At 42.0% G+C, this 26,369-nt stretch overlaps 2 protein-coding genes across 2 annotated transcripts in view; both read right to left on the reverse strand.

The window, feature by feature from the left end:
* TTN (titin) overlaps nt 1-26,369 on the reverse strand; it is a gene marked incomplete at its 3' end in the record, with an annotated part of 102,830 nt that overhangs the window by 45,308 nt on the left and 31,153 nt on the right. The window contains exons 37-46 of the mRNA XM_010074370.1: nt 25,730-25,990; nt 25,501-25,642; nt 25,246-25,411; nt 24,237-24,468; nt 23,379-23,663; nt 23,154-23,279; nt 21,055-21,243; nt 16,776-16,832; nt 1,935-2,213; nt 275-838 (exon numbers count right to left, since the gene is read on the reverse strand). Coding sequence (XP_010072672.1) covers nt 275-838; nt 1,935-2,213; nt 16,776-16,832; nt 21,055-21,243; nt 23,154-23,279; nt 23,379-23,663; nt 24,237-24,468; nt 25,246-25,411; nt 25,501-25,642; nt 25,730-25,990 — 2,301 coding nt within the window. The remainder of the gene's footprint in view (nt 1-274; nt 839-1,934; nt 2,214-16,775; nt 16,833-21,054; nt 21,244-23,153; nt 23,280-23,378; nt 23,664-24,236; nt 24,469-25,245; nt 25,412-25,500; nt 25,643-25,729; nt 25,991-26,369) is intronic.
* Nucleotides 9,602-14,203, reverse strand: LOC104462438 (muscle M-line assembly protein unc-89-like). The gene has a single exon (XM_010074369.1). The coding sequence runs from the start codon at nt 14,201-14,203 to the stop codon at nt 9,602-9,604; it is 4,602 nt and encodes a 1,533-aa protein (XP_010072671.1).

Consider the following 26,369-nt stretch of genomic DNA (forward strand, 5'->3'; position numbering starts at 1 on the left):
TGCATAATCTTTGCTGAGCTGCAGCTCTTGTGGTTTTTCTTGCCCTCTCCATCCATCTCTCCCGTGCATGAAGGAGCATGGTGAAAGAAATATTGAAGCAACACACAGTGCACCAGAAGGCAGCAGGGGAAAGAAGCAGGAGGTGAATGAACCTGATGGCATGTCTGAGATGAGTTCACAGCATGATTTTAGCCCAAAGAATTCTTTAGCCTGCAAAAGAAGAAACAGGGAGCCCAAGAAGAGCAAAGGTAAAGGGGGCATAGGACTATCTTACCTCTGACTGTGACGCTTGCAGAAGAGGAGCTGCTTCCTGCCTCATTTGAGGCAGTGCACACATAATGGCCTGAATCCTTGAGCTTAGCCAGAGGAATCTCAAGTGAGGCTATTTTGTCTTCAAAGTAAATCTTATAATCTTTGCCTGGAGGGATTTTGTTTCCATCCTTTGTCCACCCTACTGTTACTTTCCTGTCTTCATCTACCTGACATTCAAGACGTATTTTTTTATTGACTGCTGACTGCACTGACTGCAAAACTTTAATGAAGTGGGGCTTGTCTATAATGACCATTTCAGCCTGACAAATGTCAGCTCCAAACTTGTTGGAAGCTTTGCAAGTGTAAACCCCTCTGTCACTGGTGGTAAGAAGGGAAATTTCTAACACATGTTTATTTTCCACTTTGGAGATCTTGTGGTGGTCCGAAGGTGAAATAGTTGTGCCATCTTTCTGCCAGGCGACGTCGATGACTGGAGTGCCCGAAACAGTACACAGGAACTTGGCACTTTTGCCCACAAAAGTAGTGATAGATTCAGGTCTGGTAAGAAACGTTGGTGGAAATGCTTCTGCAAAACAAAGAGGTTCAATGTTATCCAGAGGTGAGGACCAGAGGTCATCTGTTTCTCCACATTTGCCAGGGACAGAGAGCAAGAGGGGCCAGTTTCTCACTGGACACTCTTAAGCAAAAGAAGCCAGCAGTGAAGGAGAAAAGAAGTGTGAAAGATGATGAATTTTGGCGTTTGGGTTAGTACTTCTTGGGTCTGTATATTGCTCCAGAGCTTGAAGGCATTTTGAATCTCTGAAGCAAGGTACAAACTAAAGGAAAGTAAATCAAAAGCCAGAACTTCCTCCCCCAAGACTGACATGTTTGCACACCATTCCCTCAAGATGGACAAGTTTGCTTGCATTCCACAGTTCATGCATCTTTCTTTAGATGCATGGCCACATCTAGCATCTGGCATTTAGCAAAGACCATACAAAGACTCCTCCCACAAAGAGAAAAGTCAAAGTAAAAAAATCACCATAAACTGAAAGCCCAAAAGATGGTTTTTTTTTTTAAGAAAAAAAAAGAGATAATTGTATCAGTATCATTAGACAATCAATAGACAAAAAAGTTCATAAATTTAAACAGCTTTAAACCCTCTTTTGTTTGTTTAAGAAGATCTATTTCCCCCATCACACAGAGTTACCCTCTGGCCGTGGCACACAGATGTTTAGGTATGCATAGCTGCATAGCCTGCCTCACAAGTATAGCTGCAGGATAAACGCAGGGTGCTAGGATAATCGCACAGTGATTATTACACCAAAGAAATCAGATTTAAAAGTGTATCTTTTCTTGTTGCCTGGAAGTGAAATAAACCTTCTTCAAGAATGTATTCACAAAGCAATCCCATTCTGTTGAAAATCTAGTTCCTCCTTCTCTCTCCCCCTTCTTTCTTCCCTTCTGAAACTTTTCGCATCGATTCCCTTTTCTAGGTACAGAAAGCATGTAAAAGCAGCATTCTCAAAAATTATTACTACGCCTGCCAAAATTAGGTATGGGCTATGTATAACAATGTCAATCAAGAGCTCTACCATAAACATTTGTACGTATAGCAGTGCAAGCATCACGATATACCAAGATATTTCATGGAGAAGAAGTGCTTGGAAGTTTGTACTTACCAGTTACTGTTAAAAGGGCTGTAGAGCTTACACTGCCATGCTGGTTGGAAGCCTTACAGCTATACTCTCCACAGTCAACAACCTGAGGCCTCGGGATCTCCAGCGTGGAGAGGTAGTTGGAGGTGTGAATGGAGTATTTGTCCCCATTGTATATCTCTCGGCCGGCTTTGTACCACTGGAACCTGACATTGGGAGCAGTCTCTACCTCACAGGTAAACTTCGCCACATGATTTACAGCCACCTCCAGAGATTCAAGCCTTCTCCTCAGAATTGGTGCAACTGAAATCAGAAGCAGACAGTAACTCAAAACCCTGCCTGCTGACATTCTGGAAAGTAACAGTGAAGTGACTGAAAAAAAAAAAAAAGGGGATTTACTTGCAATCCACACAAAGTGACTGTAAAAGAAAAAAATATGTGTAAGAAATTAAAGGCTCAGTGGACAGACAGTGTTACAGTGCATAATGACAGGCAACACAGCAGTGGTACTGGAAAAACAATGTACAATAGTGATGTGCAATAACATGATACAAACATATACCACGCTACCCTGGCACTGTGAGAAATCACGGTGTGAATGAGAAATTGTGCTAAAACTGTGCAATGAGTCTGAAGAGTGACAGGGTGCAGCAGTGAGAAAAGTGAGAAGAGTAGGTCCACTTCACAGGCAATAATGGGAAGAAGTGGTCGGGACTGAGATACAGCTTGTCTTGATCGTGCTTGTGTGATGAGAACAGGAAGCAACAAGTTCCTGACCAAAGACTGGGGTGAAGGAAGTGAGAGACTTTGTAATCTATTAAATGCAGACCATAAATCCAAAGAGAAGGGGGGCCCTTTGATTAGTGGCATGATGGTATTAATATTTTATCTGTATCCAAAGATACAGATGCACAGTAGGGCAGTTTCGTTAGTGCAGCAGTGTATTAGAGAGGCAGTATTTTATCCCCATAATCCAACCTCTTTTAACAACTGTGAGTTTTGCTGCTGTTGTTCTTTTTCCACCTTGATTCAACGCCTCACAGGTGTACTCTCCTTGGTGAATGTCCCCGTGCGCTTTGCTTATTATTAGTGTGTATGTGTCCTGATCTTGCAAACACTTGAATTTGTCACCTGAAGACACAAGTTTACCCTCAAAGTACCAGTTCACCTCTCTGACATTTTTTATGACAGACACCAGACTGACACACTCCCCTTCCTCCACAACAGTGTCAACCAGTTTTCTGTGTATGATGGGACAACTCTTTTTGCCCAGTTCATCCTCTAGCTTCCCAGATCTAGTTTCCAGACCCTCTCTGCCCTCTTCCTCACATATTTCTTCCCTTTTCTCCTTCCTTTTCAGTATTTCTGTGGGTGTCTCAATGGGAACACCTACGGTGGCTACATCAGCAGTAGCTGCTGCTGCGCCCACATCCTTGATTTGACCATGCCCAGTCATAGTGTTGATTTCTTGTGCAAACAAAGGCTGCTCCAGGGGTATTTCTGCCTCTGTAGTCCTCTCAGCCTGCTGGGGCTCCTGCTCAGAGGTTTCATCACACGATTTTTCTGAGACAAGTGGACTGGGATGGACTGGCAAGGCTTTAGATTTTTCACCAGTCAAGAGATGTTTTTCTTCACAAATAAGAGAATAGAAAGCCTCCTTCAAGACTGTTTTCTGGTCAGCTGTCTGAATGCTGTCTTCTTCCAAAGAGATTGGGATTTCTACAGGACTGAGTCCTCCTGTGGTCACAACATAAGTGCATAGTATATATTTACGTTCTTTGGTGATGTTTATTGTCTGTATTTCAATGTTTTCTTTATCAGCCAACCATTCTGAAAACAAGAGGTTTTGCTCACTTACCACTGCAGCTTTCAGTGCATTTCTAATTTGAGTCTTTATATCTAAGTTGCAGCTCTTGAGAACCTGAGCAGTGAGCTGGCTCTCTTTGTTGAGGACTTCGCTTGGCTGCAGCTGATGAGTGTACATTGTTTCATGGGGTTGTCTCCCTGCCCTTGGACACTGCCTAAGTGGGCTGGCAAGATCAATGACATGTTCCTCCTCCAGGAGCTGGTTTTCTTCTAGCAGCAAGGGAAACCTCACAGCCTGTCCTTCATGGATTCTTGCAGCAAAATCTTCTTCTGCTGCTTCCAGGGAAGAAATGTTCTCCAGCGGTACAGCTTGGCCTCCAGTGAAGGCCAATTCAGAGAGAATTTTGGGTTCATCCTTCAGTTCACTTTGCATTGTCTGGAAGCCCTCAAGGGCCTTGATGTGATCACCATCTATGGCATGGCTCTCAGTGGTGCTTGACACCTGTAGAAGGGTTTGGGAAACCTCTGTCTTCAGAGCAGCTGTTTGGTCTGCTGCCTTGGGGATGACTTGCTCTTTAGGCAAGAGTGTCTGTGCAGCTACAGTCCCAAGGCAGCCTGGCAGTCGTGTCTCCATTGCTGCTGCAGGCACCACACCCTGGGGGCCGGCAGGGAGGGTTTGTAGTGGCTCTGCCAGCAGCCTGCTGCTCTCTTGTGTTGTGGACACCTGGGCAAGCATCTTTTCAACACTCTGCACAGCCAGGCAGGCTGGTGGCAGGCCAGGCAAGATGTCCTCCCTGGGCAGCACATACCCCTCCTGGCTTGTCTGGAGCTGAAGTAGGGCCAGGGGCTCCCTCACGGCTTCAAGGCTGAGTGCTCCTTCCATTGCAGGAACCTCCCCAGCCTCCTCATAGAAGAGAGGGCTTTGGTCCTTTGCCACTGCAGGGTGCTGCAAGGCTGGGCTCTGCCTGCACACAGCATGCTCTTCAGGCAGCACAAGGAGCTCAGCAGAGCATGTGGCCTCACCCAGGGTGCTCACCGCCCTGCACATGTAGAGCCCAGTGTCCTCCTCCACGCACTCCCGCACTGTCAGGGAGCCCAAGCCGTCAGGATGGTGAACAACAGAATGACGTGCATCAGAGAAGAGCTGCTCATTCCCCTTGAACCACTGCACATCAGAGCATGGCTCTCCAGCCACAGTGTACTCAAAGACTGCGGTGAAGCCCGGTGCACACTGCATGCTCTCTGGCTCCCTGGCAAAGCAAGGGACCCCTGTTATCCGCTGCCTCACGTGGAGGTGGGCACTGCATGTGGTCTCACCATGTACATTGCTGGCCACACACGTGTACTCCCCCTCATCCTGCACACCTGCATATGGGAGGATGAGGCTGTGGTCATTGCCAGCAAATACTAGTTTACAGTTCATGGATGGGGTTAGCTTCATACCATTGAAAAACCACAGGATTTTGGGCGTGGGGCTGCCAATAACAGTAACAGAGAGCCTAGCTACATCTCCCTGACAGACTTCAACATTTGAGACCTGTTTGAGGAAAACAGGGGCTTTACCATCCCCCTCCATTTTCATCTTTGCTTTGCTGGAGTAAACTGTTTTTTCAGGCTCAAATTCAAGTGTTTTCTCTGTATCAGGCAACTGAAGGCCACTGCTGTAGCCTTCACTTCTTCCTTCCTCAGAGGACACAATAAGAGAGCTAGAAATGTCTGTATGGAAAAAAACAGTTTAGTTTTACTAGAATGTTTAAGAGAACACTTGTAGATAGCAACAAACAGCGCAAACATTTTTGTATATCTGGAGACCTTCTCAATACTGTACAGCAGTTAACAAATAATATGAGGTCCTCTTGCTGTCAAATACACACCTGCCAAAAACATCAAGACATGCTGTGCTGTCAGGTTACTTACAAACTTCCCATTTGGATCAACATGGGTGTCTCTTTAAACGTGACATCACAGTATGGGTTAGGCACACCCCTGGGGTGTACAGTGCAAGTAGCAGTCAAGTAACATCGGTGTATTTCACAAATAAAATTAAAGTGGTATGTGCCATACATATTTGTATGTACACTCATATAAACAAGTACAGCAGAGCAGTGCTAAGACCCTGGTTTAACTCAAAACACCAAGAAAAAGCAGAATGCTAGAATTAGGATTGGAAAAATAGTGCAAACTTTTCAGTGCACCAACCTTTCTTCTGGAGCAGTTAGTTCATATCTTTCAACTCTACTTTTTGTCTGATACACTAAGATTACCTCTCCCTTGCCACCTTTGTCCTGTTTTTGTCATTAGACCCTAATGCTTACAACACCGTTATTACTAAAATAATGAGTTTGCACCCTTTAATGTCATTGATGTAAATCTCTGCTTTTAAACTCCTCCAAGTCACAATGTTGCATATTAGAACACCCACAATACCAGAGAAAAAGAGGACAGAGCACTTAAGGTTTTTCTTTTTCTTGCCTTTCTGAATTTAGATAGTTATGTGTTAGACCACTTTGTTCTAATGGTGGTTTAAAAATGAGAGGGAGCAGATGTCAAGCACAGGTCATTCTCTGCAGATGCTTGACACTAGAAACATCAGTGAAATCTGAGACTTCCAGGAATGGAATAAACCATCCATGAAAAGCACGGCACAAAGAAAACTTATGGAAATCGAATCCTGTTGTTCTTTCTGAGTCAAGTTTGCTCAGTTAAGGCCCATAGTATGCTGGAAATATATGTGAGTTGTTAAAAAAGAATAAAAGAAATGTGAGTTGATAAATGTCTCCAGGTGCTCTAATGGTGAAACTTGATAAGTTTCTCAGTTGCAGTGTCCTAAATTCCAAAAGTTATTTTAAGATAATAAATTTTGCTGCACTCCAATAACAACTGTAATTCAGAATATGCCATACCCAATTCTTTCTAATTGGTTTTAGCAATTATTAATCTTGCCACAAATACCATAATGTACATGACAGCACAGTGCATACAGTGATTAACTGCAGAGAAGAGATGCTTAGGTAAAAAAAAGAAATAATTACACCAGTCCTGCAGTATTACCTACCAGTATTACCTTGTTAAAACAGTAGGGCAGTTTCCCCAAAAATGCAACATGCTAGTGAATTTGAGAATGGGTGGCAGAATTGGGCCCATAATAAAGTATAAAAATTGCAGAATGGAACCTATGCTAACATGCATGAGAATGCTTTATATACAGGAGTGTGGCAAAAAATTCCACACTTTTCTGTTGTCCTGGATATTTGTGACAGAAAAACTATCCATATATTTTTTCATATTTTAGCTATGTCTGTGAAACAAATAAACTACAAGAAGCAATGGACTTAAATAAATTACATATTTATTTCACAAATTAACCATACATGTTAACATTCAATACGTATCAATGACAAACAAACATAATTCATCCTTTTTTTAAGATATTTGGTTTGTAGAAATGAAGACGACATTAAACCTGACAATTAAATTGTGAGTTTTGTAATTCCTATGAAAGCACAAAATTTTTGAAGAGAGATGGTCAATCATTGCTCTAAGCTACACAAGTTGCCTCAGAGTAAGTTTATTCAAAACTAGAATTACTCCAGATTTATATCATTGTAGCTTAGGTGAGAATTTGTCTCTCTATAAGCACATGATATTGCTTCTGGCTAGTGTATGAAACTTAAAACAAGACTATTAAACGTACATAAACCACAGACACTGCTTCACAGGTAGAGATAAAGATGCTTGGCCATATATTTCAGATGTGAACAGGAACTTGGACCTGTTTGGCTTATGGCTTCAAAAACAAGTTATGGGCCTGTTTCTACTAAAAATTTCAGTTCATTTATGTGCAAATTAAACATGTCATAATTGCTTAGGACCTAACCAAAGGGCCTCTGACCTCTTTGGCTTTGGACCTGGAAGAACCCTCACATCACAGCTGATGTACAACATCAGACAATTCACGCCAACCTCCCTAGGGACCTCTGCTGTCTAATGAATCAGTTAGTGCTACACATCTACACAAGGAATGGATTAAGGACACATCATGAAGCAATTCTTTCCAAACACAATGTCAGACATTCATGCTGCTCTTTCCTACCATTACCTACTAGATATCACAATTATCTCTGCCTTTTAACAATGTAGAAATCTTAGTTATCTATCATGCCTGGGAAGAAACTGTAGTGACACATTGGTATTAGCCTAACCACTCATCATCTTCTCCATGTACTAGGTCATTAGAACCTGCTACTGCCAACTTTAAGTTTATATCAGGCAACACAATTGGGCAAAGTGAATCTTTTGATTAAAAATTACCATTGCAGATGTGTGATGGAATAGTCTTAAAAGATTATTGAGTTTTGGAGGCATACTGACCTCAGTGTGAGGGCGCATCAAACTCAGAAATAAGAACATGCATGAAGATAACTGAATGTACTATAGGAATAGTTATTTTATGGTTAAAATCGCCATGCTCCTTAAAGCAGTTTGTAAGGTAACTGACAGTAATTTGTAAATAACTGGAAGAACCTCATGAAAAGGTAATCAAAGTAAAAATAATTTTTGCTTAGTGCTGTTGAACTCAAGGTGTCACCTTGGCATACAGGTAACTGGAAAGCTGTCAAATGTATTAGAGAGTTATTTAACTTCTGATAAACATTAATTAATAACTTCCTTACTTTTAAGATATGCTCTTAATCAATTTGTTTGTGTAAGATAGATTTAGTTCTGACTTAATTATGTCAGCTAATGCTGATTCCTCCTCCTAAACATTAGAAATATTTTAAATACAAACATATATACTCGCATTGAGAACATCAATGTAAAAATCTCTACTGCTGAGACAATGCCACAGATAACAATTTAATGTATCTACTTATTTCTGGTCATTTTGTCACATAGCACACTTAACTGTTACTAATTAAAAAAGAAGAAGAAAGGAATATGTAGAGATTTAGTTCTAATGTGAAACAAGAATACAGCATAAAAATATCTCACTTTTTTATTACTATGTATTTTTTATGAATGACACTGGAATACGGGGACAACCAAAATTATTTTAATGAATTTACAGTTACATCATTATTTATTATGCTCCCTCTCCTTTAACTTCTAAAGATACAGTACAAAATATGTTTTCATATTTATTACTTGGTAATAGAGAAAAAAAATCCTGTCCAGTCTCTACTAATGCAAAATTTTCCTTTTCTTCTCATTGTGTTGCTTTTCTTTGCAACAGCATAATTCCATTGACTTAAAAAAAAAAAAAAAGGGCAATTTAATTCCATGAGTCAGTAGAATGAGGCCCATAGATGCAAGAATTTTGCAGTGATAGAAACTGTAAACACAGGATTTGGATCAATGAGACTCACATGTTCTGACACAACATTGTGAGAAGGGAGATTACCAATTTAAGGCGTTCTTTCACAGAACTATATCCAAAATGAACAGTTAATATTCCACACCATTAGGTTACAAGAAAAATGTGGTTTCTACATTTTCAGGTGATTTCTAGCCTACATAAACCAATAATGATTGCACTGTTACAGACACACAAGAATATGTACACTACATGAAAAAAATTAGTCCTACATAAATTAGTGTCAATTAAAATATTTTTACAAGAATGAGTAAGGAGCTTGGAAGGAGCCTGAAATATACCTCGGTGCAGAAAGTGTGCACAAAACCTATGCACAGATTAAATCTCACTTAAATTTCCCAATGAAGGCAAGTTTAAGTGAGACAGAAATATGCCCACATAAAGTGGTTTTCATCCCTAAAGAGACAAAAAACAATGCCCATAAAATGAGTGCTGCATTTGTACCTGCAGTGAACAACAGCATAAAAACATTTAGTATTTCCAAAGAGACTCTGAAATAAATTATGGAAATTTAGTATAATGTTAACACAGCACAAGTCTCAGCAGTTCCTGCCCTGTTACTAGCTATACATTTGTACTGCCCACCGTCACTTTGCATCAAGTTTTCAATAGTAAGGCTATGAGACCCCCCCTGCTCTTCCTGTGCAGAGAACCTGTCCCCTTCCAACAACACCCCATCCTTGTACCAGCGGACACTTGGGTGAGGGGAACCAGTCACAAGACACTGGAAGCATGCTGAGGCACCTACAAATGTACTGTAGTCAGAAATGAGCCTCAGAAATTTAGGAGGGGCTTCTGTGACCTGGAACTCAAAGCTGCAGCTCTCTGAGTCCTCTGCCCTAAACTCAACCCGTTCCTCTTGGGATGGTTCCGCAAACACGTCAAAACTAATGTTGACACACTTCTCCCCTTCCACTTCCTCCTCTTGCTGAGTCACTGCAAACAGTCCAATTGCTTTCTCTGAGTCATCACTGTGCGGCTTGAACTCAAACTCCAGCTCTATTTCAGACTGGTCACTTGGGCTCACAGTCTTACTCAAAAGCAAGTCACACTTCTGGGGCCTGTGTGGCTCACTGCCCGTGACTGTCTCACCACTTGCCTTAGCACTTGCCTCCTGCTGAGCCACGACTACAAGGGAGCCTTTGCACACTGCTTCTCCCAGCCTATTCATTGCTCGACAATGATACCAGCCACCATCAGAAGGACCTACATCTTGGACCTTCAGACTGTGAAGTCCCTCCTTCTGACTCACAACGTACTTCCCTGTGGCAGATGTCACACAGGTTTCACCTCTGAACCACTGCACTACTGGGACAGGAGTACCTGTTACCACACACTCAAACACTGCTTCCAAGCCTTCTATCACCTCAACATCTGCAAAGGGCACAGCAAAGCGAGGAGGCATTTCAGTTACTTGGAAATCAATTTTTATATCCTCATTCTCCTCTGCAGCCAAGCCTGCAGCTTGCTCCAACAAGGCAAGAGGAAGGACATCCAGGGAAACCACCATGCTCTTCTTATCTGGGCTAAACTCAGGGCTGGTTATGATTTTGACCTGCTTCTCAAACTCCTTCACCTCATTTTCATCCAGCTCTACTTCCAGGAGGATTTCCTGTGGTGAAGGTGACCTTGAAGATGTGTTTTGCTCCAGGTCAAAGTGTATAACATGCTGGTGGGTGACAGGGGGTGGTAGTGCTAGTGACCGCCCATCTGCAGACAAAACTTCCACCTGCGCAATACTTTTAGCTTCCCCAACAATGTTCACTGCATGGCACAGATACTGTCCTCCATCTGCTTTCTGGATGTTAGTGATCTCCAGCACGCATTTGTCCCCATCCTTCTCTATCCGCACTCTCTCATCCAGCTCCAACAGAGATTTATTATGATACCACTTCACCCCTGGCTTGGGTACACCCACCACCTCAGCCACCAAGCTCAGCGTGCTGCCTTCATACAGCCTCTTCCTGCTCAATGCCTTGAGGAATGCAGGTGGCATCTCCCTGCCTGATGGCTCCAGGGCTTCACGGGGGGTCCTAAACACCTCAGTCTGTGGCTGATCTGGAGTCTGTTCCCTCCTCTCACAAAGGGGGAGCATGGTCAGGGCATCCATATACTCCCCAGTAGGTGTCCGGTAGCGCTCTGGTGGCGTGCTGTCCCCTGATGCAGAGCGAGGTCCCTCGAATGGTGTGAAGTAGCGCTCTGAGGGTGTGTTGCACTTTGAACCCTCCGAGGGTGTGGAGTAGTGCTCAGGGGGTGTGCTGTACCCTGAGCCTTCCGACGGTGTGGAGTAGTGCTCAGGTGGTGTGCCGTACCCTGAGCCTTCTGATGGTGTGGAGTAGCGCTCAGGTGGTGTGCTGTATCCTGAGCCCTCAGATGGTGTGGAGTAGCGCTCAGGTGTGCTGAGTGGTGTGTGGTAGGATGCTGATGAAGCAGTTTCAAAGATCTCCACTGAGGAGGGAGGTGTGTAGAAGCGGTCTGAGTCAGGTGACTCCTCTCCGCTCCTGCTCTCCAGCTCTATAGACATTTCCGACTCAGGAGAGAAGGGCCGGGCAAATTCCAAGTTGTAAACCATGCTGAAGGTAACCTCCTCTACTTCCAGTAAAGTGATGGTCTCTCGCTGCTCCTTCTGAACTGTCCCTTTGAGATCTGGAGTTTCCTGTGTCCCAGTTGTCCTTAAATACTTGGCCAGGGACAAGTCAGGCTCCAGCTCTGAGGCTTGAACAGCACTGGGCTCTGGACCTGCAGAAATATCCTCCTGCAGTCTTTCTCCATCCAGGCTATTCTCAGAGGCTTCCTCAGTGGGAGTCCTCTTCTTGCCCAAAGACTCCTTCCTTTGCTCCTTCTGTGCCACAGGATCATCCGTTATTAAACCAAGTAAGAGTTGCCCAAAAGAGAAGCCCTTGGTTGTGTTTCGTTCCTGTTGGGTGTCCCTGAGCATCTCCTCGGGGGAATCTGTGCTTTCTCTCCCACAGGTGGAACTTCTCATTCCTGTCTCAAAGACCTTTTCTATCCCAGAACCTTCTTCCTCCTCAGCCTGATGCCCAGCCTGGGGTTTCTTTTCAGTTGCAGCTTTTTTCAAGTCAATGATGAAGCTGTTACTCTGGGAGTCTGTGGTCTCCAGTTGTTCCCCACTCTCCCACACACGTGCTTCCTGCGCTCCTCTTTGGAAATCTGCTGTAGACTCCAGCAGAAAACTATTAATTTGTCCCTCAAGTGAATCCTCCCCACAGACACTCACCTCTGACTCATTAATTTCTTTAGCACAAGATCCCTCTTCAGCAGATTTCATGATGCTGCCAAGGTCCCCATTAGGGATATGCAAATCAGCCCTTCTGATTTCTCTTGATTGTGTCTCTTTCTGGGCACCAACCTCCTCCTGCTGCATCCTGTAGCTCTGATGCAGCTCCTCACTCAGAGACGTCTCTTCCACAAGTACATCACCTTGGTGCAACGGGGAGATAAGCACAGTCACCCCTGCCTCCACGCTCTCCAGAGCTGTGGGGGCTTCTGCCTGTTCTGTGTCCATAGTATCTGCAGCTGGCAAAGGCTCCACAAACTTCTTCAGATCAAGTGTGATATTGGTCTCATCCATTTCAGATGGCAACAGCTGCTCTCTGAAATGCACTTCTTCTAGGTGAACCTCAACTTCCTCAGTAAAATCCTGACCTGAATTTTCTATTCCAGGAGGAGTGAGGATTAGATCTAAAGAAGAGTTGCCTGTGTCACACTCCATTTCTTGCAGCATTTGTCCATCATTGTGCATTTCCCAGTGTGTGGCATCCCCAGCATCAGTCATTTCTTCTTTAGAAAGATGATAATCAACCTCAGTGTCCTGTTCAATATCAACCTGTCTCTCTTGCTCCTTGGCCTGTTCCTCCTGCTGCTCTTCTGTACCAAAGCCACAAAAGCCAAACTGCTCCTTTGCAGGTGTGTTTGCAATGTTGTCCTGCAGGTGGGTCACACTTGGCTCTTCTACAACAGGCACACCAGGAGACATTGCCTCACAGGCAGGGGCACCATTCTCCTCCATGTAAACATCACTCCCCTCCTGCACCACAGGTGACGTAGGAATGAAAAATTGTGAATCTTTACACTCCCTTGCCAGAGCAGACTGCTCAGAGGCATGAGTTTGCCCTTTCATTTCCATAAATGGTGACTTCAAGATGTCCCAGGACAGAGTATCTGTATGTGTTGCCACCTTCTCTCCTTCAGTCTCCAGTTCTTCTGAAAAGTGACCTGAGTCCTTGGCCACCAGTTCATGCTCTTCCCTTGCCACGCTGGGGTGCAGCTCAGTGGCATCAATTGCAAAGCTGTGTTCCTCGGACACAGCTTTTCCACTGTGCTGCCTCATCTCAGAAATACGATCTGTATCTCTCACACTTCCTTCTGTATAACCCATTTCTTGCCTTGCATAATCTTCCATGACATCCAGCACCATCGTTTCCTCCATCTCACTTTCCCTGTAGTGAGTAGTTTTCTCAGACTCGTCTCCCAACTTCTCACCAGAAGATGGAGACAGCCTCAGGGAGCAGGGCAGGTGAACTTCCTCCTCCTTGGAGCATGTGATCTGTTTCTCTTCATCTTTTCCAAGTGTGCTGAGACCTTGGAGATGCAGAACATGGTCCACGGCAGGCAGTTCCTCAGTGCCTCCATCCTTGCTATACAACCTGGGTGCACTGGGCTCCACTGTCAGCTCAGAGGCAGTCTGTGCTGCTCCGGCCACATTCTCAGCCACACAACAATACAGCCCAGCATCAGTGACAGAGACCCCTTGGATATGTAAGCGATACATGCCATTCTTGCCTTCCTCAAACCTCAGCCTCTCACTGGAAGAGAGGCTCTGGCCATTCAGGGACCAGGCCACAGCTAGTGGGGGCTGCCCAGACACAGCACACTCCAACACCACTGACTCCCCTTCATGGCAATGAAGGTGTGCTGGGGCTTCTGCCACAATTTGGGGTGGCTCATTTCCCACATCAAATGAAAACTTGAACTTGTGCTTTATGGTGGGAGAAGCCTGGTCTGGAGACGGCCACACAGTCTCCCTCATCTCTGTGTCTTGCTCTGGCGTTGGAGAGGCGGCAGTGATTTTGATTTCCACAGGCAGCGACATCACGTCTGAGTCTGGAACTGCACATGGCAGTCCTTGCTCTGCTGCGAAGGCCAGGCAGACTTCTTCCTCCACCTCCTCCTCCTCCTCTTTCTCCCCTTCTTCCTCCTTCACCTTTTCCTCCTCTTCCTCCCCCTTCTCCTTCTCCTCCTCTTCCTCCTCCTTCTTGTCTGTCTCCCCTTCTTCTTCCTCCTTCACCTTCTCCTCCTCTTCCTCTTTCACCCTCTCTTCCTCTTTCTCCTGGTCCTCTTTCTTCCCTTCCTCTTTCTCCTCTTTCTTCATGGCCTCATAGGCTGGCATCTGCCGCCTCACATGGAGCGTAGCTGAGGTGCTGACTGTGCCCAGTGGGTTGAAGATCACGCAGGTGACAGTGCCACCATGCTGTGGGAGCAGGGATGGGAAGGTCAGTGTAGAGCAGCACTCTGTGGTATGAACAGCGGTGTCCCGGATGCACCCCACAGGCTTGGCGTTGTTGTACCAAGTGACTGTGGGCTGTGGGCGGCCATGGAAGAGGCAAGAGAAGGTGCATCTGTGCCCCTCTATAGCCTCCTGGGACTTGACCTCCTGGACAAAGAGGGGTGGGCAGGGGTCCAGAAGCCCACCTGGCATCTGCCATCCCTCTCCTGTGGCCTTGGGCCTGTGGTACCCCTTCACTACTTGCACTGCAGCGGACTCTGACCTGTCCAATGTGGCAGCTGCCTCACGTGGGCTGGGATTCCCAAGAGGGCCCCCCTGGGGCATGGACATGAGGGATTCCTGCTTCTTTTTCAGTGCTGCCCTTTTTGCTTCTCGCAGCCGCTGCAGCTTCCAACGGATTTCCTCATCCAGCAACTCCTCAGCATCCGCCACTGTGCCACTGTGCTCCCTACCATGTGCCAGCCCTGGACGGTGAGGCCCCACCAATGGCAGCCTCTGGAAACAGATGGTTCGTACCATGCCTCGCGCTGGGGAGAGGTCCCCAAGCAACTGCTCAGACTCCTGCCCTTTGTCAAAGGGTGAGCCAGTGCAGCGGAGCACCACCCGCAACCGGTCCTCCCGCCGCTGCTGAAGCATGCACTCCCAGCTCTCCTGCATGCACTCTGCTTTCCCTGCGAAACCCAAGCCCTGCTGCTGCCCACTGCGTGCCACCAGCAGCGAGGCAGTGGACTCAGCTGAGCCCTCACTGTTAATGGCAAATACCCTGTAGCTGCCAGCATCGTGCTCCTGCACATCCCGCACCTCCAAGCTGGCATGGTGCATGTGCTCCTCACTCTCAGTCCGGATCACCTTGCGGTAGTCCTGGTGGACTGGCCGGTTATTGTGAAACCAGGCCATGTGGGGTGCTGGGCATGCCACCAGCCTGCACTGGAAGAGTGCAGGGTCCCCCTCCAAGACGGACCTACACTTGAGGCCTTGTGTGAAGGTGGGTTTACAGTTCGGTGAGCAAGCCAGCATCGCCGCTGTGCCAGATCCCTCGAGGTTCACCTTGCTGTGCTGCTCTGCAAGAGAAGGAGACTGGGTTACAACATGCCACATTCTGCCTGCCATCTGATTGAAAAAAAATGAAATGGCAATATATTGAAATAAAAAATGGGCATGCAACAGATTTCATCACACACCCAGGAAAAAAAAGTAATTCACTCACCATATTTGTTCGAATAAACGCAACGCCTTGCTCTGTTTTAAAGATTGACACGAAAATCGTTCGTTGTCTGTTCTTTCTTCAGACTGTGGAAATTTCTTCTTGAACAAGCAAAAATGAATTTCAAAATAACACGTTCTTCTGTGTGTATGTTTTTGCTGCCTGGAAAAGCTGCGTGTCTTTGGGTGGCAAAGAAGAAAATCTTACCTGACTTGCAGACAGTAGAATAAACGCCCTTTCTGACCCTTCTGTTTGTAGATTAAATGTTCAAACAATTGAGAAAAAATATTTTGAAATATATTTTTAAAAAGTAAGTAATTAGCTAACATGAAATGAGAAGGCGTTTATTCGAACTAATACAGCCACTAACTTCACAGTGTTATGCACAGAGAAAAAAGCAAGCAACATGAACCACATATGCTATCTGCAAGCCAGGGTAAGAGATGTATAATGATGAATTAATGTACATAAAAAAAAGTGCAAGGAATCAATGGGAATGTGTAGCTTTCACATATCCTAAACAACAAATGCTTTCTAATATATTTCATCCATCCGTCCAACAGTGTCCAACTGATTAATGTTAGCTTGCTAACTTGTTTAAAAATAATATGATTAACATTTGTATAACTTCCTTCTGAAGTAAACTATTCCATGCATTCAAAACGAAATTGAACAAATAAAAGCTCCGTGAACAATTGCAAAGCATGAAGTAAAAGCTAAGAATATGGCTGCATAATTATAAATTTGAAGTTTTAAACATATTTTAAAACTTAAATAACCTTGTAATGCAGGTAATCCTTTGCATATCAAAACAAACATGCAACATGTTCCAATATGCTTTAAAGTGTGTCTTTCTCTCCCCATCAGACACTAGAAGTAAGCAGATAAAAGCTTTTCACAATATTACTAATTACTGGTAATAATTATTCAGTGTAACATCATTGGTGACTGTACCTTTCACTTCCATTTCAATCTCTTCCTCTAGCTTCTCATGAATAATTTTTTCAGGAGCTAGAATAAAAAGACAAAGATTTTTGAGCTATACTTGCTAAATATGCCAATCAACAAATTATACAGTAAAAACATACAATCTCTCTTGCAAATATACAGAAATTCACACATACATAAACATAAATGCATGCCAAGCAATTCAAACATTTGATAAATTTTGAGAACAGAGTAATCAAATGCTTTCAAATGTGTTCGCAATGTACACTTTTCTGTCAGACTTGCTTTCTTTTTTGCAGGATGGGGTAAAGTTCCTAATGTAACATGCCTTTATCATGCCTTAAGACTCTGAAGAAAACACTCAACAATCCACAGACTAATGGGATGCTTCTTGTTCTTAATCATCTCCCAGGGAATGAATGTACTGGAATGCAGTGATGCTATGCATGAGGAATTGATACTTGGAAGGAACATGCAGTTGCCAACCTGTCACTCTCAGATGGGTGCTGCACTCAGCTTGTCCTGCAGAATTAACTATTCTGCACTTGTATATACCCTTGTGGTTTTGACCAACTTTCAACAATCTTAAACTGCACAGTGGCCCATCATGTTTTAAGGAACACAATGGAGACTCCTCAACTATTAGCTGATTGCACAGCCAGACCACACAAGGCGTAGGCACACCCTTCATTATACAAAAGAGTAACACATCATCTCCTTCTTTTACAGTGGTTTCTGAAGGCAGAGTTTCAAGAAACTCTGGTGCTTCGGCATCAGTTTCTGTGATGTCTTCACACGGCACAACATCGGGATAGTAGACTTTGTTTCTTTGCTTCTCAGTTTCATATGGTCTTTGGGATGTAGATATAAACAAGCTTGAGGTTTTCTTGGAAGGTTCTTCCTTAACTTCAGATGCTTTAGACTGACAATCTTTGCCTGCTTTAAAGCTTTTAGTATCTGAATCAAGGGTAATTTTTGTTACTGCTTTGGCTTGTGCTTCTTTTGCTAGGTAAGAATAAAGTCAGGAAAAGGATTAGGTCAGACGTTTTGCAGGAATAAAAAATATCCTTATACTTAGGGGGAAAAAAACCCAACAACTAGCATTGAAAGAATGTCCAGCATATTAGCACTACAACAATGCTATTAAACATGAGTGATTACACATTTAAGAGCTCTGTTCCTGCTGGGCTAACTCTAGGTGTCAATTAAGCCTACAGGACTTTTCATGGGACCAAGACTGGGTCTGTAATGCATAACACAAACACATCTTTGCTTTTAATTGAGAGCCTCAATTTAGAAAGTACCAGCAGAAGATTACATAAAGCATTTTGCACAGCTCAAGAGTGAAGAAAGAAACTTCAATATGTGAGAGCCAAATCAACAGGGTCAATGTCTTCCTAATTATTTATATTTGTTTTCTACTCTTGATTCCTTTGAGCTCAGCAGAAATACTGTCACCTGTCCAGTGTGGTGATAATATATTTTTGGGTCTTCACTAGTGATAACACTACTAACATTTTAATATGTTGATATCAGGAAGAAGTGGAAGGAGCCTTACAAAAATAAATACTTATACCTCAGCAGGAGTGAAAGGTAGAAGACAATTCTTTAGTGCAATAATACAATACTTGCACCAATTAATCCTTCCAAGTACATTGACATATATTGCCAACCTCAGAATTGGAACCTTGGATTTACTGGAAACAAGTTGGACCCATAAAGTTTGGAATGACCAGATATCTAGTTCTACATTGCTTATCTGACATTCTTATCTTCCTTAAACTGTGACTTGCTGGGAAGAGGCACGAAGTTACAATACCAGCTTCCTGGTTGTGCATGCCACTTACGCATAGAGCTGTAAATGTGAAGGAAAAAAACCCCAAAGCAACATTACTAGAGCTTTCTCAATTAAATACTGATAATAAAAGAAACGTGAGTGAGCTGTAGGCAGTGATAATGAAGTTGCAAAAGGTAAGTCATAATGTGAAAAGTCAGATAACCACCTTTGACTGTTAGTATTGCAGCAGTTGATGTCCCTCCGTAATCATTATATACGGTACAACTGTACAATCCTTGATCTGTCAGCTGGGTGTTTAGAATTGTGAGCAGTAGGACACTTCCATTTTGTGTTATCTTCAGTTTTTCAGACACTTCTATCCTTTCACCTTCATGGGCCCAAATAAACTCAGAGAATTCATTTTCTAAGGCACATATGAACTGAGCAGTGTCACCACATTTCACAGTTAGGTCTCTGAGCTGCAAGAGAATCTTTGGAAGGACATCTTTCATTTCCCAAGCAGTGGCCACAGAGATCTTCGTGCTCTGAGATATTTGGGAAATGATTGTTGACTGCTTGGCTTCCATTTCTTCAACTGATGCAGCCTTCAGGGTCAAACTTTCTGATACACTTTCAAAAACCTGTACACCCAATTGCTGTGATGGTTGTTGCACTGATTTAAATTCTTTTTGATAAGTTTTAATGTTCTTCTTTGTGAGAGGAGCAACATGAAGTTCTGATATAGCCTGCGACCAGATAGACTCTTTTACATCGTTCCCAGAACTTTGCCTATCTAGGGCTTGCACTGTGTAATCAAGTAACAAAAATAACAACAATATTAGTATCTAGAGAACTTTACTGGGCTATGCTCTGAACAAAATCAAACAGTATGGAGGATGAAAATTAATGACCTTCATTTGAAAACTCAGCATGCCAGATGCACTATGCTCTTGTCACAAAGATTATCCTTTCACATATATGAATGACAAGTGATGCCTAAGCTAGTCATGCAGTTGATACGCAGCTGATGCTTGTCTCTTCTTTCACTGAAGTTGTCCATTTTAGTATTAGAAAACTTGTTATGGAGCTTTTTAAAGAGGTATTTTCTTTTTTTTTTTTTTTTCCCCCTACAGGACAGTGCAAAGTAACTCAGCCAATGCTATCATGATATCATGATCACTTAATTACTTGTTTTAAAAATCTGAATGCCTTCAGTAAAATTATTCTATTCTTTGATGTATATCAAGATAGAAATTTGCAGATTTCTGAATGTTATAGCTTAAACAGAAGAAACAAGAGTGGCTGGGTTACAGAGGGTAGGTACTATTAACATTAGCTGGTAAAGAAAACGTGTGAAACAAGGAAAGAAGAACATTAGTAAGAGTGCAGAGGTGTGGTATGCAACAAAATGAATCCCTTTGAAGTAAAAATGGGGCTTTACCTTCTGCAGTCACTGTAAGTGTAGCTGTACAAGTTGCTTCTCCAGCACTATTTCTTGCCTTGCAAGAGTATTGGCCAGCATGCTCTAAGAAAGCATCTACTATTATCAGTAAAGCTGTGCCTGTAGACTCATCAAAGTGGAAAACTAAGTCTTTTCTTGGCAACATGAGTTGATGATTATGAAACCACTGGATTTTTGGTTTGGGCATGCCAGAGACTCTAGCTTGAAATCTGACTGATTCCCCGCTGCATACCCTGCAGCTTGAAATAGGCTGGATAAAGATGGGCCTTTGGCCAATAGATTCTTCCTTAAGTGAAACAGATGAAGAAACATGCCAATGGGATTCTGATGTAACTTCTTCAACCTTTTTAAATCCTGAAAAGAAGCATGCCAACTTTTAATTTCTTACCCTACACTACAAAAAATTTCTCTCTCATTCAAGATTTTTTTTTCTAACTTGCAATTTCACAGCATGAATTATTCTAATTCACCATTTATAAAATCTGTTGCAAAAAGAAAATAAAATATTTATGGTTAAATAATATCAAGGACAAAATAGAACTTAAATAGCAAATTCTCCAAACAACATTTCTACTCTAAAACTTTGGTCAACATTTCGTCAGTTCATATGAATATGAATATAAACTACTTCTTTTCAGCTGTCCAAGTACCTGGTACACACCTTTATTTAACATTTTTTTCAACACTTTCAAAGTAATAGACTTTATACAAAAACTCTTACTAAGTCATCCTCACAGTCAAATCAAAGAACGTGTAAGTACTTCCATTAGGAAGGTTTCCACCACATGTAGTGCATGACAGATTCTAATACGGGAGAGAATGAAAAGGTGAGGTGCATGGAACATTGAAAAATTGAGAAATAATTTTTCCTGTGCATGACCTATATTTTGGAGACATCAGTGTATGCTGTGGACATTGTAGATGGTAGCAAATAATTGAGTTAACAGACAACATGACAGACAATGACTCACATACAACCATTAGTGTATATTAAGATTAGTATTGGAACATGACCTAAACAAGACATCTTTAATTGCACATTGTACCTTCTAACTTCAAGTTAGCAGTGCTTGTCACTTGGCCTACAGAATTACTAGCCACAAAGGTATAGATTCCTTCATCCTCTGGATAAGCTTCAGCAATCTCCAGCTGGTAAGTGTCTTCAAACTGAGTCATTCTAAAAAACCGTGATGGCTTGATCTCTCTCTCTTTGCTATACCAAGAGACTTTCAGATCTGCTTGAGCAACAGAAAGAAGAAAAAAATGTGTAAGTTATGATATTAGACTAGTAAGTAAACCTTATTTTTATATCTGTCAAAAAATCTTAATCTCAAGTATCTTTTTTAAGTTTAAATGTGCCTTGTATTTCTCTGATAAGGTATGATCAGCGGAAAGTGGCATACTTGTTTCTTTAAGTTTTGGCTTCTGCATTGAAAATATTTGCATGGGAAATTTGATTCTGGTGCTGCTATATTTCTGAGTAAAAATAATTTTTCCTTTCCCTTCCTAATGTAAGAATGAAAAAATATTTTCCTACTGATAAAATCAGAGAAAGTCTCATTTTTAAAAAGGGATTCTGCTACAATTGCCTGACTAAACAAGCTATAAAATCCCTAGGTTGAGCTGAACAGGTTAAAGAAATGAAAATGGAATATCCTTTTACTAAGGACAGTATCTTGCCTCTTTTTGTTACAAATATTCTAAGTTTAACACCTCATATTTCTCAAGAAAGATCCTGTCTTTGTACCTTGGTAAAATTCCTAAATAAAATGCTGTTTTGTTTGACTTGAATAGATTCTTGTAGACTTGGGAAAGAACAGTACTGAAGCAGACTTTAACCTTTCCTCTCCACCTAGCACTGTATTACATTATGAGTCAAATGTTTTCACATGAATAGTCTGCTATTACTATCATCAGAAGAAAGAGACAGTATTTTCAATAGCCAGCTGCATAGTGTGCACCATTAAACAACTGCATTTGCAATCATGTATTACCTAACCTAATACAAAATGTTTTCACAGTACAAGTGAGAGGTATGCAAATCCACTTGGATACAGTATTCAATAAAGGGGACCCAGATTAAAGGTCCTCTGTGCTGTAAATGCAGCTTCCACATTCACATAAATACAGTTCTTGTAAAAAAGTTACACTAGCGTGCTTTACACAGAAGGCAGGACAGTCTTTCCAACATACATTTTCTGAGTTTTAACAACACTTCTAAAGCAGAAACAGATTTGTTGTAAAGCTTTTTAAAAAAAATTTGGAGTTTGATTTCAAGTGATGGAAACACAAATTATACATATTTGCATATATATGTATATTACCAACTTATGTGTATTTTTACACAGATATCACTCAGGATTATTTTTAAATTTGGAGTATTACTTATCTTTAAATAATTGTAAATTCAGTAGGATTGGAACTGGATCTTATTCTCTAGTTTACCATGTGAACATTTTATTACTGGTCATACTCAAAGTCATCTGTTGAAGTGAAGAAAGGTATTTTTATTTGGTTTTGTGTTAACTTGGAAAGAATTATTTTAATTGTAGAATGATATTCTATGCAACTAAAACTAGCAAGCTTATTTAAGGAAAATCTACACTTAAAAAGACAATGAGCAAGCACCGTTTTATGCCAGTAAAAAGAATGTAACGGCAGTTTACTGTTTACAGGATGATACAGATACTTAGGAATATGAGGATAAATGTTGAGGCACAGTTTCAGTCTGTTGGTTTAGTTAATTGACACAACACTGTGTGTCATCAGAAACTTCCTCGTGGTCATTTAACATGATAATGCTTTTCCACCATAATACTCTGTGTTTTGAAACTCTGCACTTTACTCACTGACACAGTTTTCCAGCATCAGTTAGCATTTGAAAAGTTAAGAAGTTTCCAAAGACAAATTTTTTGAAACAGACCTTCTTTTTAGAAACTCTTAATGTTTATGATAGTTTGTGACTTCCATTCTTGATGCCATCTTTGACATATGACTTGTTTTACTGATAGTTGTCAGTGAGTAACACTTTGCTGTGCACATATATAAAAAAAAAATCCCAGCACATATACTGTTGCACTTTTTCTGAGTTCAAGATGAAAAATTCTGAGAGATGAAAAAATGTGCAGGATTTCATTAAACCCACCTGTCCCTGTAACTCTGCACTGAAAACGAGCAGACTGTCCCTCGGACGTAACAGCATCACGTAGTGGTATTATGACAGCAGGTGGATACACTGGCACTTCCAGCTCAGGAGAAACAACTTCCGGGACTAAAGGATGAGAAAAACAAGTAATTTTTAAAGGTGAAGAAGTTCACATGTATTGATGATCTAATTTTGTAGACATTGTTATGAGCATGGGAAACTCACTTTCCACTGAAAGTGAAGCTGAAGTTGTAGCAACTCCGTAGTCATTTTTTGCTTCACAGGTGTACACTGCTGCATCTTCAGGGAAAGTTTCAATCAGCAATAGAGTATATTCTTGTGCATCATGAAGAAATTTGCACTTGAAACCTGGAGAAAGCTGTTGATCATCTTTGTACCAGGAAATTTTGGGCTGGGGTTTGCCTGATATCATAGCACAGAAGCGGGCAGGTTTGCCAGACTCCACAGTGGTTGGCTCTAGTTCCTGAATAATCTGGGGTGGCTCTGGAGCTGTAAATTGATGGGGCAGGGGGGAATAAGAAGGAGAGAGAGAAATCCCATTATTTATATTTATCAAGGCTTCAAAAATATTAGCAAGGAATTTTTTTTTTTAAAATCTTACTATTCCCAATTACGCATGCCCATGCAAATCTGCCCTTTTCCTTGATACATGAGGAGTGATCTAGCAGCAAATGCCTTAACATAATTAGCTGTGTTAGAGTAAGTGTTTTGTGGCAAAATGTGTCCAAGATTTGTAAGGTTGATCCCTCTGACAAAGGAATTCCTTTGTTCATATGAATAAATTAGTTTTATTTGAACTTGAGAATTTCCTGGTCTACATAAGTACAGTAAGGAAAATAACTGCTACAGCATTTTCATCAGCTAGCCAGCTATTTCGGTAGAGCAAGAAACATCTGTATATATGAGGACTACGGTAGCGTTCCAGACATAAGATTCTCTTCGGACTTTTTTTTATTTATTATTTTTTTTTTTACTTTCAGGCTTAGAATTCCAGAAAAGTTGTACAGAGATCAGAAAAACATGGGGTAATATATACAAAGCATTGCTTGCCAGGACACGTACCATTCACATAGAGAACAACAGAACTCCTATTCCGTCCTGCAACAAAAGTATATTCCCCAGCATCGGAGTAAGTGGTTTCAAAGATGCTCATTCGATGAACTCTCCTTTCCACCACATAACTGTATCTTTCCTCATATTGGAAGTTGATTTCAATACCATCCTTGTACCACTGTGGTTCAATGTCATCTTCATTGACTTCAAATTCAATTTCTGCTCTTTGTCTCTCAATAACCTTTGAGCAAGTAGAAGAAATATTAGAAATAGTATTTGTTTTTACAAGTGGTCCCACATTCTAGTTTCCTAGAAGAAGGCTCAGACTTTATGATTACAGATTTTTCTGTTAGGGCTCTTGCTGGTTAGATATTGCTGCTCTTCCTTTGTATTATTCTTTGAGTGAAAAACTTATGAAATATTTATTTTTCTCTACCACCCAAGAGTACTGAGGGAGCTGGCAGGGGAGCTTGCCAAGCCACTCTCCATCATTTATCAACACTCCTGGCTAACAGGGGAGGTCCCAGAAGACTGGAAACTTGCCAGTGTGACACTCATCTACAAGAAGGGCCATAAGGAGGACCTACAGGCCCATCAGCCTGACCTCTGTACCAGGGAAGATTATGGAACGGCTCGTCTTGAGTGTGCTCACACAGCATGTACAGGACACCCAGGGGACCAAGCCCAACCAGCATGGGTTCTTGAAAGGAAGGTCATGCTTGACCAACCTGATCTCCTTCTATGACCAGGTGACCCGCCTAGTGGATGAGGGAAAGGCTGTGGATGTCATCTACTTGGACTTTAGCAAGGCCTTCGACACCGTGTCCCACAGCATTCTCCTAGAAAAGTTAGTGGCTCATGGCTTAGACAGGGACAGGAAGTGTTCAAGAAATGTGTAGATGTGATGCTTAGGGACACGGTTTAGTGAATTTGGTGGTGTTGGGTTGGACTTGATGATCCTTGAAGTCTTTTCCAACCTTAATGATTCTATGATTCTATCATTCTCTATAGGCCGTACCTGAATATCTTTATGGATGCTTCTGATACGAATGTCACGACCTTCCACAATCAAATTGGCACTGGATGTGTTTCCACCTGCTACTACAGTGTACTGACCAGCATCAGACATTCTTGTGGAAGGAATGATGAGACGATGGACATATTTCTCTCTCTGAATTTTCATCCTAAGGACATCAGATAAGAAAATGAGCAAGTTATTTCCAGGGGGAAAACACATAACAAAAGTCTATATGGTATAGAAGTAATCATTCACCTGTCACCAATCTGGAGTTCTTGTCCATCCTTCATCCACTGGACCTGAATGTCAGGTTCTGAAATTTCACATTCAAAAATAGCCCTCTTCTTCTCCACAACCTTGATGTCTTTAATATGCTTCCTAAATTCAATGTGACGAGCTAGGGCAGAAGAAAAGCAGAATGAGTGATGTGGTGTTATTTAAGCCACTCGAAGTCACTAAATATACAAATCAACAGGGCAAATACCTTCCACATATAAAGTGGCTGATGAAGCTGCTTTTCCAGCAACAAAAGTATATTCTGCAGCATCACCAAAATGCACATTCCTTATGGAGAGGGAGTGTGTGAGCTTCTTTGTTCGTATCTGGCATTTATCAGTTGATTTTATTTCTACCCCATTCTTTAGCCATTTATATGAGATGCCTTCATAGTTAACAGTGACTTCAAATGTTATTGTATCTTTCTCTTCAGCATTGATGTCTTTTAGCATGGAGGTAATTAGGATGGCTAAAAGAAAAGAAATGGACATGGTTTGGGTATTTTGTTCTCTTTTGCTTTATTTTAAACATGTTAACTGTATCAGATATGTTTAAAAATCTTTAAGACAGATTCTGATTTTTGGTAATATTAAAAGGAAAGCTCTGTGTCCAGAATCAATACTACAACTAAATTTCACAAAACTTCTAAATTGCATAGGAATCCAAATTCTGTCTTCTATGGTGACTTGGTGTTTAGGCATGTTGGCGTAAACAGAAAAATCCAGGATCCGACTCTCAAGTTCACAGCTTCTAGGTCTCTTCTAAAAATGTAACTGAGGTATTTGAAAATGCCACTACAACACTGCTGGTTTTGTCTGAATTGCACCAAGTGCGTGTATTAACACAAA

Source organism: Pterocles gutturalis, unplaced genomic scaffold (assembly GCF_000699245.1).
Source record: "Pterocles gutturalis isolate BGI_N339 unplaced genomic scaffold, ASM69924v1 scaffold17022, whole genome shotgun sequence".
In the NCBI taxonomy this organism is placed as follows: Eukaryota; Metazoa; Chordata; class Aves; order Pterocliformes; family Pteroclidae; genus Pterocles; species Pterocles gutturalis.

Excerpts from the sequence above, each read along its gene's own strand:
- LOC104462438 (XM_010074369.1), bottom strand. The coding sequence starts at position 14,203 with ATGTCGCTGCCTGTGGAAATCAAAATCACTGCCGCCTCTCCAACGCCA.